This window comes from Lethenteron reissneri, chromosome 31 (genome assembly GCF_015708825.2).
Source record: "Lethenteron reissneri isolate LAM-NWPU_2019-01 chromosome 31, ASM1570882v1, whole genome shotgun sequence".
In the NCBI taxonomy this organism is placed as follows: domain Eukaryota; kingdom Metazoa; phylum Chordata; class Hyperoartia; order Petromyzontiformes; family Petromyzontidae; genus Lethenteron; species Lethenteron reissneri.
The window spans coordinates 2,442,065-2,455,337 of NC_083809.1; the positions used below are offsets into that span (position 1 = coordinate 2,442,065).

Here is a 13,273-nt window from a genome sequence, read left to right on the forward strand (position 1 = left end):
TGCGGCAATGACCTTCGTTCGAACCTCCAAGGTGCGAGCGCCAACGACGCGACAGAAAGAAGACTCCCATTCACGCATCAGTTCCACGCGGCAGCCGCAGTCGCGCGCACGGGAAGCGGTACCGTCGGCGGGGGGGTCATCAAAAACTCTCACAAATTACAACTTGCTTGTTTTACTCTTAGAGGCGGTCGCTAAAGTGAAGTGCCAGATGGAGGCGTCGTGAATAATGAGTCATGGACTTTTGAGAGTTCTGGGTAAAGAGGAGACCGCTGCTTGAAGCCTCCTACGATGTACACCTGCTGCTCGGCTGCGCTCGCAAGCGGTGGATTGTAGTTTAACGCGGAGGCTTTCGCGGCCAATATTATCCATGATAAAGGTTTTTTTTAAGTAGTAACTAATGGAACTTTTTTGTTACGTTGACAAACATTACCCAACTGGCTGTGTCGGGCAGTGGCGGGTTTGACGATACAATTATATTTACGCGATCTAACCCCAAGAGCCTTGTGGATTGAAGTTTGTTAGCGTTGTGGCACACCAAACAGATTGGCGTGGCGAGGCCTTGTTGAGGGCTGAGAGGCGTCGTGGTTGATCCTTCACTTGTTTGGCCCCCGACCAGCATTCATTTCAGTTGTAAATGCAGCAAAGTGTCGTATTATCCTGCATTAAACGCTGTTTTTGTATTGGCTTGATAATTACAAGAGTAAAAATACAAGTGTGTGCAGCCCTTTGTCAATCCACTGGTGGGTGAAGGCCTTTCCCAAGCCGTTGTCACTCATGAGGGTTATTTGACCATACTTCACCACGCTGGCCAGTTGGGGTTGATGAAGGGGGGGGGGCAGTTTGGTTATTGCTCGTTATTGATGTTAGCCGTAGGTTAGACTCGTGTTGCTGGCTTCATCAAAGCGGGGAGCAATCCACCGTGCCACGGCGCTCCACCCACCGCTGGCTTGTACCAATAGAATGCAGTCTGATTTACAAAAAAAAAGAAAATTCCGGCACAATGATCGCCTTGTAGCAAAGATTCTCACATTGCCTTCCCCGCGGCCAAGCTAAAAATGTGTGACCTTGACGACGTCGGCGGCTCATCTGGCACCTCTATCCCCGGGCCTTCGCACACTCGCGAGCCCCCCCCCCCCCCGCCACTCCCGCGTCAAGCCGGGCGGCACCACACGGGGCACCACACGGGGCCTGGGTTCGAACCCGTGTCCATGCTGTGCTTCCAGGAAATCGAACGATCCATGTCGGAGGCCTGCGGCGTGATTCCTGGGTTATTTCGTGAAGACGCAGTTGTTTGTGCGCTGACCGTCTCGTGCGTTCACCATCGGCCGTGCAGGACGACAGCGACGACATCATCGGCCGTGCCAGCGCTGCGCATCTCAGAATCAGAAGATGTACTTGTATTGGAGGAATCTGATTAGCTGTGAGGCTCTTTTTCAGAGATGGTCCGGTTGGTGTGTTAGTTCGGTAGTGGAACTACGGCCCGCTCACAACCCCGATATGAGACGAGCTGCACTGGCCCCCTATTAAATGTAGCATTTCTGAACCCAGTATGAATGGCCAGAGAATGGGGGCCGGGGTGGGGGGCCTCAGACATTGAGCCCGGGGGGGGTGGGGGGGGGGGGAAGAATGCTGATCCGGACATCGCGTTTGTTCTTTTTTTCATGGAAGTTTTGTTTCGGTGATATTTCTCTCCCCCCCCCCCAACCTCCCTTCCCTTCTTCCCCTTTCTCTCCCTTCCCTGCTTCACCCACTGCTCCCCCCCCGGCCGCTATCCCTGCTGTCTTAAGGTAGTGAGCCCGGGGGGTAACTGTAATCGGTCTCCATCTGTGGGAGATTCACCCAAGAGGTTGCGGCTCAACCTCGGACGTTGTGCACACGTGGAATGTTTCCCTTCTGTGACTGCAGTTCTTTGGGTTCAAGAATATTGGAAAAATATAACACGGCATTGCCTCCAAAATTCTCCCTACTCAACCTCCAAGAGTCTGCATGAATCCTCTCCGTCCCATCTCGCCGATCGGCGCGTGCCGGCATCAACGCACCCACATCGACGCCGTCCACGATCCGCAGCCGCCCCCCCCCCCCCCCCCCCCCCACGGTCGATCCGCTGTGCCCGCCACGTGTGAACCTCGTTGGTGCGGCGAGGCCGGCGGCCAGTGCAGTTTTGAGGTCTCCGGCTCCAAGACCCGGACCGAGTTCCTCCCGGCTCACGTCCGGGATATCCGTCCCTTGAGTCCCGAGCCAGTTTTTGCGAGAGGTTTAAAACGGCGCTGTTCAAAGAGCTACGCGTGATTAGTGCGCATTCGTGATGGACTGGACTCCTTAAAGTTGTGCGATAAGAAATACTTGGACCTATTTGTCATTCCTCGCCATGTTATGAATTGTTGCAATTCAGTGCTGTAATTGATGATGATTTTTTTTGTAACGTGGTGGTGGTGGTGGTGAAAGTGGCGGCCACTTCGTGACCAGAGGGTCGCCTGAACTCATTGCCGCCCGATGAAAATAATAATAATAACATTGATTCTCGCGTACGTGAAAAAAAAAACAATGATTCTCATGTACGCGTTAAAAAAAATATATAACATTGATTCTCGCATACACGATTAGAAAAGATATTACATTGATTCTCGCGCATACGCGATACAAAAACCCGTAACATTGCTTCTCGCGTACGCGATAAAAAAACACATTGATTCTCGCGTACGCGATAAAAAACACGTAACATTGATTCTCCCATGTACGCGATAAAAAAAACGTTTCATGAGCTTAACAATCAACATTACTTTGATGAATCGATGCATCATTACACCCTTTGTCTTTTCTGATTGTGCTGTTTAGAAAGCCCAGCGTCTACAACTGTTCTCAATACCATGTGAAGTGTTCACTCTTGTCTATTATGCCATCTCTCAGTGGTGCTGTTTGTAGCCGGCCCGTTGCGTCCGCAACAGCGGTGAGCAGAAAAGGCGGGTTGTGACTTTTGTGGTATTTGACATTGGCCCTGTCTCTCTGCAGGTGCTTCTCAAGATCGGACCACCTGGCACTGCATATGAAGAGGCACCTTTGACCTTTTGAAGGTGAATCGAAAATATCACTGGGAAGCAACACCTTTTGCATCACCTGCTTTGGAAAAGTATCTTTCTTTTCTAGGGATTATAGCCAACATCTTCTTGCCTTATACATTTTTGGAAGAATTTAACGTGATGATGATGATGACGACGACGAGGACGACGATAACGATGGTGATGATGAATACCTAGAAAATACAAAAAAAAAAGAGAGAGTACATTCTTTCGACCGATCGGAGCTCGCTGAACGATTGCATTTCTATTGAAGATTTTGAAAGAACACGGAAAAAGAAACCCGAGGGTAAAAGGAGCATCCTGTGCCGAAGATAACACGAGACTGACGCGTTGTTTTTCTCGGAAGGTTGCTTTTATTTGAAGGCGAAAGATGCGGCGGGCCGTCTCGAGATAAGCGCAGGGGTCGTCGCAGCGGAATTTAAACTTCACGGCGTCGTGCACAAGTACAGTGTGACCGCACGATGACGACTGCGGGACCCCCCCTCGCGCCGCGATGGACTCGCGGAGTTCGGAGGGCACTTGAGGTGGACTTGAGGGGAAAAAAGGTCTTTGGGATTTTTGTACGGGGGCCAATCGCTGGTTTGCCGAGGTTATTTTCGTTCTTTTCTGTTTCGACGAGAGCCCACGTGTCGACAAATAATAATAGTAGTACGTGAGAACGATGTACAATGATTCATACGCGTGTTCTCGAATAATTTACCATTGCGGTTAACCCCCCCCCGTGCGTTTCGTCACGTGATTGGTGTTCGTGTCCTAGCAGTGTTCATTGCGTTGTGCGCCACGTGCCGTTTTATTTTTGACAGACGCCGAAACAGAAAGATTAACTTTTTGTTTACTTGACACTTGTCGTTGCTGCAGCGGGGACCCGTCATGTTCTGCTCGTTCCCGATCAGCTCATTTCGTGGGGGGTCACGATAATGGACAAAAGAGAAATGGACGTGCACTTTTAGTTTTATAAATCTTTTTTTACCCCCCGCCTTCCCCCCAATCCCGTGACCCCTTTACATTATTATTTTTTTACTTGAAGATTTTCGTTTGTATTAATGCACTAGCTCAATGTCTTTGGTGTGGTGCCTTATGTCAAGATATTCTTTTTCATCATGCTTTTGTATCCTCCTCTTACCACCACCCCCCCCCCGTTTTGAAAGCCACGAAACAATGGAGAAATATTTTTGGTTTGTTTATTTTCGGACGGAATTCGAATTGTCCCTGAACGGATTTGCATGTTGTTAGGACTTCGCTTGCAACGGGCATCAGATACATCGTTGCCTGTCGTTGTTTCTGCACCCTTAACTGAGAGCACTTTTTTGCCAAAAGTTTCAGCCATCAAAGTGAACGATCTTTTTTTCTGAAACTTGAGAAAACAAAGAAGCACGTTTGTTTGCAATTCATTTCTCAAGTGTGGTGCTTGCCACGTCTTGCTTGTTATCCGTTTTGTTTCGTTTCAGGCAGCTATGCAGGCGTTTAGAAAAAAAAGAAAAGATGTCTCCTTCTTCCTGAGTTAATAAAAAATACGACTCGTGTAGGTTAAGAAAAAAGAATCCCTTGACATATAACTGTCGGGGCCAATGCTTAAATATGGCAACGTAGCGAGAAGCGTAGTTGTTTCCCGTCTCGTCGACTCTGCGTGCTTGCCTGTAAATGTCCTGACGGTATCTGTGTACGTGAAGTAGAAGAGCAGGGGTGCTCAACCCGGTGAGCGGGGGGACGGGGGGCCGCGGGAATAAGTTATGAAGTAATTATTATTTATTAATAATTATTAAGCTTTCCCACGAGAGGTTAAGTGGGGGGACCACGGCAAAGACAAAGATCCCCCGTGTAGCCTAAACAGACTTTTGAGGCAAGTGTTGTTAGCGAGTAGCACCTACTGAAGGTGCTTCTCGCTAGGGGGTGGGTGGCCAACACCACGCCCGGCCGCCCCTTTGTCTCCCCAGTGACGATGTTTACACACCGCACCGGGTACTCGTTTTAGGGCTGAGTCGGCCTAGGGGAGGGCCAGGACCGGTTCAGATAATCGTCACCGGTGTAGGCCGTGAGCGGAAATCGATCCCGGGTCTCCAGGTTCGTAGCGCAGCGTAGCGCTAACCGCTACACCACCGCTCCCCACACACTCACGCACTGTTGTTTGCCTTTGGCAAAGTGCTGCACGCTGATATTCCTCCATAATAGAGGCTTTCCGGGGTTAGATCGTGTAAATATATAAATGTGTCGTTAAACCCGTCACCACCCGACACAGCCAATTCATAGGGTTTTTGTCACGTCAACAAAACGTGCCAATTCGTTACTAGTCCAGCACACCGGTGTGTTGGAGTGTAAACCCACAACGTTTACAATTTGAGTACTCTCCAACACACCGTTGTGCTGTACTAGTAACAAACTGTTACGTTTTTTTCACGTGACAAACCTTACTAGTTGGCTGTGTCGGGTGGTGGCGGGTTTAACGACGCATTTATATTCACGCGATCTAACCCAAGTACCTCCATTGTGGATAATATTGGCCGCGAAAGCCTCCTACATGTTAAACTGGTGATATTTCTCTTAACCGCATTGACACCGTGGCACTAATTGGTGGGGGAATCCGAGTAAGGAGGCACAGATCGCTCCGAATAATTTTCTGGCACTCTCGGATTACTTCTCGTATGCCCCCCTCCCCCACCCCCTCTCAAAGTCGTGGCGAAAAGGAAGAATGTTTGCACGGATATTAGGAAGATCTGCAGTATCGGGTCGGGATCCGGGTGACGTGTAGCGGGGGTTGTGCGAGGTGGCGATCCAATCTTGGTGTGACGGGGGGGGGGAGGTCCGGTCCGCGATCCAAAATGAAGAGGGTTGAGAACTCCTGACTTAGACGGTAGTAGAGTACGTAGCGGTAGACCGTAGATTATTGATACCATATCGGGTGTCATTGCTAACCCAGTGGGGTAAACACGAGACAATGTTTCATCACGTCGCACGATCGGAGGCGGGCGGGCGGGCGTGCGCCAGTTTTCCCCATCCCCACCCGCACGTAGAGCGTGATGCACGTAGAGTGTTTAAACCAGCAGGCACACGTATGCAAAAAGGAAAGGCAATAAATGAGATTGACGTTTGATATCGACTCGTGCAAAATGCCGCCACCGTGCGCCGCCAGGCCCGCGCGTTGTTTAGGGGGGGCAGGGTGTGCGCGGTGCCACACTCTGGGGTGTCGCTGACGGAACGGCCTCCCGCGTGAATTGCCGCCGAGTGAGAGTGCTGCGTGCCGATTGTTGATGGTGTTTAATTGGCGTTCACGATTGCCGTCGTAGGTTTTTTCTTTTCTTTTTCCCACCGGGGGAATCTAAATTTACTTAAAGCCTAACTCTAGGTAATCTGCCACGGTGACATCTTGAGGTTTTATTTTGTTTCTGTTCGTGAAAATGTGCCTTACAAGAGAGTAAAAAAAAACCCCAAGCTAATTTGGAACATTTTCCATAAAAGGACTTTTTTTGTTGTTGTATTAAAATCTGACTCGGTAGGAATTGAATAAACATGTCCCTTGAGAATTTGCCACTTTCGGTGGGGGAGGGGAGGCGGGGGTTACAATTTAGATTGCAACATTTGAAGAGGTCAAGGTTGGCTGGCGTGTAGAGGATTACCGTGCCCGCCACTGAGACACTTTGTGCGACATCGACAATTCGATTCCCACTACTGCCCAGCGACGGTTCCTGGGAACGATTACCAAAGCGTGCCGTCTGCTACGGAGCGGACATTAAAAGCCCTGTGGCACCATTTTCAAGAGGAGTCCACTGTGCCCCCAGGTTACTTATCCCAAATCTGAAACTAGATTTTTATTCTAAGGTAAAGTGACCAAAAAAAAAGTGATTTCCTTCCCAGTGGAAGTCAGTAACGCGTCGTTGTCCCATGTAAGAGCAGTATTTTATATCGACGGGCCTCTAAACTTGTTTGACCTGGATGCGTTGGCCGCATAGAATATGGAACTCCCCACAAATACTTGCGTTGAGCTTCACGGCGGCGTGCGGCGATGCCGTCTCTTCTTATTCCCGGTTGCTTTTGCTTCGAGATTTCTTCAGAGGGGTTGGTGGTCCTGCCCCCACCGTGAGCTGCGCGTAAATGCAGAGAGCGGGAACGTGGCCCTGTGCATCGGAGGCACGCTATTTATTATGGGAGCAATAACGAAAGCAGACACGAACACAGCTCACGAGCATAGGGGGGTGCGGGGAGGGGGGGGCAGCTATTGTTTGAAGGGACGCGTGCAACATTAAACTGTAGCAATATCGCCACCAGAAAACGAAAATGAAACGCGTCGCGTTTCCACTCGCGGCCGCTTGGATTCAGCACGCACGCACTTGCGGCAAGTCCCGTTTAATAGCCGCCTTGTTCTCATCGTCATCGGTCATTGTCCATACACTGCTGGATGAAGGCCTCCTCACTGTAGTCACAGCGACACGCATGGAGCCACCTGATGCATGAGCCACTGGCACCATATGATGTCGAGCACTGGCAGGCCGACTTTGCGTCGGGTTGTTAATGGGTTATAGACTTTGCGATAACCGTTTACTGAATGGTTCATTGATTTCAAAATTGAAGTTATTGACGGTGGAATACGGTTCGATTTTTAGCAGCTCGTCAACCGTTCGGCACGCGAGAACAGTCGAACGTGGGCACGGCCTGCTCTAAGGCGATTGGTGATCCTGACGGGTGAAGGCGTTCTACCTTGCCGTGTTGGTCATGGGGCTCGCGTGGCACCATACTTTCGCCGCAGTGGCGTGCCCAGAAAAAAAACATTTCGGAGGGGAAAATATAGCTTTCTTCCCAAGAGTGCTTAGTCAAAATTTATCTAAGATAAAATGTGCGTCAAGAATAATTATGTACAATTTAGCATTTTTGAAGAAAGAAAAAAGCTCAGAAATTGTCTGACGGATCAACCCCCTACCCCCACCCACCCGGGTGGAGCTCTGCTTCACCACGCTGGTCGGTGTGAGTTGGTGAAGGTTGGGAGACCGATAAATTATTTTTTAAACTGTTATTTTGCATTCGAGTATCGACGAAGGCTCAAAGTCAAAAAGTGATTTGCTTTCTCAAATGAGCGTTGATGCAGCGCTCAGCTTCTGTTTACAGCCCTGAACCAGCAGTGATAAGAACAAATAAAACAATCCACACTCCTATGGCAAGGGGCGAGTCTATACACGAGACAAACCACCGTTGACTTCCCACAAAGCGGTACTCGCTTTACCGACCCCCGGTCGGATGATGAGCTGAGTGAACCCCTCCACCCCATCCCCCCCCAAACAAGAATTTGAAGTCGCAAAGATTTTTGCGAGCTGTTCGCTTTCTGCCACGGAGCCGCCGGGGCCAGATGGCGAACGACGACAGGGCCGGGAACGCACGCTCCTCGACGTGTTGCGAGCGCCGCTCCGTTGGTTTTTGCGTTTCTGTTGTTGTTGTTTTTGTTGTTGTTTTGTTGTTGTTGTTGTCCCCTTGCTCTGTGTGAGGCTGCGCGGCAGAGAGAGAAAGGCCTAAGCTTGGGTGTGCAGACTCGTTCCTTGAGCTCTGCTAACTGCGTCTGTGAATATTTGACTCGAGAAATTTATTTTTGTTAAAGCTCCGTTTTTGTAATTTTGTTCTTCACCCCCGTTTTTATATATGAATTTGGGAGAAAAGAGAACAAACAAAATGTATTATAGCTATGCAAAGTTTACGTTTGTAATACACACGAAAAAATTAAGCTATTTTTTGATTTGTGAACTATTGTACTTTAAATAATGTTAGTGCACTGACTGCGCAACAGGTTGAAAGACGTAAAGAAAATCTTTGGCCGTGTTGCCCCCCCCCCCCCTTGCCCCCCACCGCGTCTTTATACAAAAGAAAACGAACAGAAAGAGAGAGAGAGAAGAGAGAGGAAGTGGAACGGCGGAGCGGGAATTGCATTCTGCTGGCCCCGGTGCGGATTGGTTTGGTACGAATTGATCCCCTCTCCCGCTCCGCCACCCTCCCACGAGTTGTACAACTCTGTGACATTCGCTTGCCCTCCTTGGTTCATTTGGGATCGATCAATTAATGGCCCTTCCTGCGACAATCTTGCTGACACCTCCACCCCCTCCCCATCCACCCTTTTGCGACGCTGCATCTCACAAAACTCCGTGCCAGGTTTTTTTTCTTTCCGTTTTGCCCGCGCCGTTCAGATCGCACTTTGATTTACCGTCGCAAAAAAAATGCGTTTTCTACATTCCATTTTCATGTTCGGCGTTGGCACGTCCAGGATTAATCTTTCACACCCGTGGCTGCAGTTAAAGAACAAAAAAAAAGTGGAGTAGACTTTGTTGGGGTTTTTTTTTCCCAGCATCCCTTTGCTCAACACAATCGAGTGATGTTTGCGTGTGTCCATCACTCCGTGGCGGCGGTCACGTCTCCTGCGTCAGCTGTTTCAGACTTCAGACCCGCGCCTCTGACTTATTGCTAACAACTCGCCGCGCACGAATTTTGTGCGCGTTATAAATCTGACTGATTATTCGTATTCTTGTTATTGTACAGCAGCCTCGATGCCCGTCAGTTTCTCGAGCGGGATACGTTACCCACACCAGGACGATGTTCTGAGAGCATTTTAAATGAACACTGTAATGCTATGACACTTTAAGTTATTTACAGCGTTTCCCACCAGAAGGTTCCACATTTGCTGCTTGGTTTAAATACATGTTTTATATATGGAAAAAAATTGGCTTCTTGTAATTGAAAAGGTGCTGCATCTCAATGACTTAATTAAGTCGGAAATTCTCCGCAGGCCATTTCATTTTCAATTTTCAGGGAAGCCATTTGGGCTTGTCGGCTCTTGTTTTGAACTCGCCACCTCAATCAAAAACCGCTAATTCTGGACCGTGCGGATTCATGCGGAGAGTGAAGCAGATGCACAGACGTCTAGTAATCAGTGGCGTAGCTTATCGCGTGTGCAGGCAGTACGCAACTGCACCTGGGCTGACGGGGCCTCGAAAGGGTCCAGGCACCAGGCGATGTCACGGCAGAGGAGTTAGTGTGGAGCGGGGAGGGGGATGGGAGAGACATTGAATTCCTTGCGCGATGAGGGCCCATGTCAGCCACGTTAGGCCACTACGGATCACGCGAGGGAAACTAGTCGTGCTTCTGGGCACCTACCTGGTTTTTTGTCCGGGTGAATGTGAAAGTTGCTGCACTCGAATCGGGGCGTGTGTTCGAGCAAACATTCGTGAAAAAAAAATGTTTTTGTCGCTGTTGGTCGAAGTGTGGCGGCGTTTGCTTGGGAACGTGAAGAAGTAACAAAATAAATAAATAACAAGATAATAATAATTACACTTCCTAATTACGGGCAAGTGTCGTGGGACAAAAAAAAGATCACTGAATGTTAAGCAAAGATAGAAAGATTATTGCACCTGAAACGAAACGGATCCTCCATGAGAATGAGTTACGCGTGAAGGCTTTTCACAATCGACACCTACAGTTCTTTAAAATATCTTGCATGGCGGTTGTACAGTACCGTAAGTGTATGTATCAGCCTGCTGTTTTAAGTGTAACATTTATTTGGGCTCAATGGTTAATTATTTAGTTAATTATTCTCAGGTTTATCATAGAAACGACTGTTCGCGTGTAGACTACTGCCTGGCGTTAGAAACGTCACAGGCTTAAACAAACCGCCGCTTTGTCTGAACGAACAATTTTGGCTTCTTAATGACGTGGGCATTTGTCGGCTCGCGTATTGATGATGATGATGAAGATGATGGCGACGATGATGACGATGATGAAACCAGTTGTAGAGAGGGCCTCCTGAACTGTCGGAATCGCACACCGCCCTTTTCCCACGTGCATTGAAAAAATGAACGCCAAACTCGCGATCATGATCCGTCAGCAGGCCACACAAGTGCGTTTCTATCGAGCAAACACACACGGCTTCGAAACACTGTAATGACGTATTGGTCTCTTCCCATCTTGCTGTCTCTCTTTCCAAGCCTCTGCTCTCGTACTTTTAACATAAAACCACAAAGAGAGACCAAGATCGGGCCACCTCCGGTTTTAGCCTCGCAAAATATGTGGGCAAGTAGGTGCTGTCGGCGAGCGCCTATTAAGGCTGATGCGAGTGGCACGTGGCAGGTTGCGACAGCTTCTCCCGCTTCGTCTCACCGTAGCTGACGCCGATGTCACTCATTCGCCCGGCTCGACGTGTTGCGCAAACGCTTTCAACGTGTTCAGATACGTCGCACAGCGTCCGCCACAGGATGCAAAGATGTCCTGCATGTCAATGCTTAATGATACACACAAAATAAAACACCCGTGGAAACCTAGGATATCCCAGTAGAATGTCTGTGTTAGAATAGCTTATTTCTGGTATTTGATGCTCTGAGTCATAGGAATGTAATAATTGCCACTTAACGAAGATTTCGCCACATCCTCCCCGGACGATTTTACAAATTGTCACAAATTGGGGCCGTGATTCGATAACAGGAATCCATTGTTTTACTTTGTTGGTTCATTTCCGCAACTCCCGTTGGCCCTCGGACTCCCGTAAGCCACGTTACACGCAGCGTAGCAATTAGGGTCATAATTTACAGCGTTTATTCAATTCGCGTCAAGGCCCTCCCCATGCCATGAAGATTGAGCAGGCTGTTTGACCATACTTCGCCAAGCTGGTCAGTGCAGTTTGGTGCAGGCGGTTTAGATATTCCTCGCCCCCCCCCCCTGATGTTAATCGGGGCCAGGAATTAACCCGGATCGCCGGCCTAATAGCACAGCGCGCCAAAACAACTACGCCGCCGCTCATCCCGCACGGCGTGCACGAGTTCTGATCGACCGGCTCCCGTCCCCTGCACGATTCGATGCATGCGTATCATGAACGTGGACCCACCGATTTCTCAATTCCCTCCGCTACATGCCTCGACTCCGTTAGGTGTTCACTGGCTACCGAAAGCTAAACTGTGTCACTCTGATGGGCAACACATTAATTTCTCGTGGAATATATTATCGAGGGACTCCAAAACCCCCGAATTTGAAAAAGTTATGGGGGGTTGGATTTTTTTCTAAAGCTCGAGCCACAGGACCGCTCCCACTGAAGTCAAGTCCTGGTGAGGGATGGGCAGGTGTAGGAAGAGCTGTTCGTAAAACGTGTGTTAATCAGAATCTTTATTTAGGCTGGAGGAATCCGATGAGCTATAAAGCTCTTTTTCGCAGATGTCTCAGTATGGGCGGGTCAGCAAGTTAATGCCGTGGGCAGCCCTGGCACCAAGCAGCAGAAGCGGGCCTCGCGTTTTCCAGCGCGGCAATCGCTGTCTCTTCCTCCCCCGCTTGTTTGTTCACGCCGGATGCTGGACAATTTGACACTGCTTTAATTTAGAATCGACCGATGGCCGTGATGGTGTCGTGTTCATACTTTAATTACTGTCGTTACTTTTCTCGCTAAGAAGGTGCTGTGTTCGGCGATTGTTTATGAAAAGCCGGCTGGCGAGGATGTTTAAAAAAAATAATTTTAGTTGTTGATTTTGCCGTCGCTGCGAAGTTTTGGTTCACGGTATCGAGCGGGGATAATCTGTTCGGAGGTGACGTGTGTGTGTGTGTGTGTGTTTGTGAAGTGTACAACGCCTGCGTGCGTGCATGTGCGTTGTTTGTGATGACATCGCTACATTCGGTGCAACGCGTCTCTTGCCCAAAGCAAATTTATATTCGGAAATAGGTTTTCAAAAGCGGATAAAAAAACCCCCGACAATAATAATAATGGTATTAACGGGTTTGGAATTGTCAATTTACGTGTGCAGTGTTATTGCTGAAATCAATGTGAATCTGGGAAATGTGGTGACACAATTGGAACTGCACAAATGTGTGCCCTTAAGCGTTGGCTTTTTGCGACGACGATGATGATGATGCTTATTGTTTGCCAAAGATGATCTGAAATGAGGGTCATTTCCCCACTTGATTCGTTTCTGTTGTTGTTGTTGTTGTTGTTTACGCACAAAGCGCGTGTCAGGCGGGGCTGCTCGTGCCTGCAGTCCGGGCCACTGAGTTGTCGTGCCGACGCCTGCGAAAAGGAAAATGGTTTAGAAAGACAAAACCGTTGCTGTTGTAACAGGGTACGTGAGTAGGACGCGTTAGGCGTTGAGCGCCAATAGCTTTGAGGCCCGAACGCTGGTCCACGTGATCTTGCAATCGCCTCCCAGAATTTAACAACACTTTTGAACATTTTTCAATTCAACAATCGCGTAATAAAC

The 13,273-nt window shown here is 49.0% G+C and overlaps 1 protein-coding gene across 1 annotated transcript in view; it reads left to right on the forward strand.

Moving 5' to 3' along the window:
- The window catches only part of LOC133349849 (Krueppel-like factor 6), a 41,085-nt gene extending 35,832 nt beyond the window's left edge, over positions 1 to 5,253 (forward strand). The window contains exon 6 of the mRNA XM_061563654.1: positions 3,010 to 5,253. Coding sequence (XP_061419638.1) covers positions 3,010 to 3,061 — 52 coding nt within the window. The 3' untranslated portion in view covers positions 3,062 to 5,253. The remainder of the gene's footprint in view (positions 1 to 3,009) is intronic.
- The last annotated feature ends 8,020 nt before the right edge of the window (positions 5,254 to 13,273 follow it).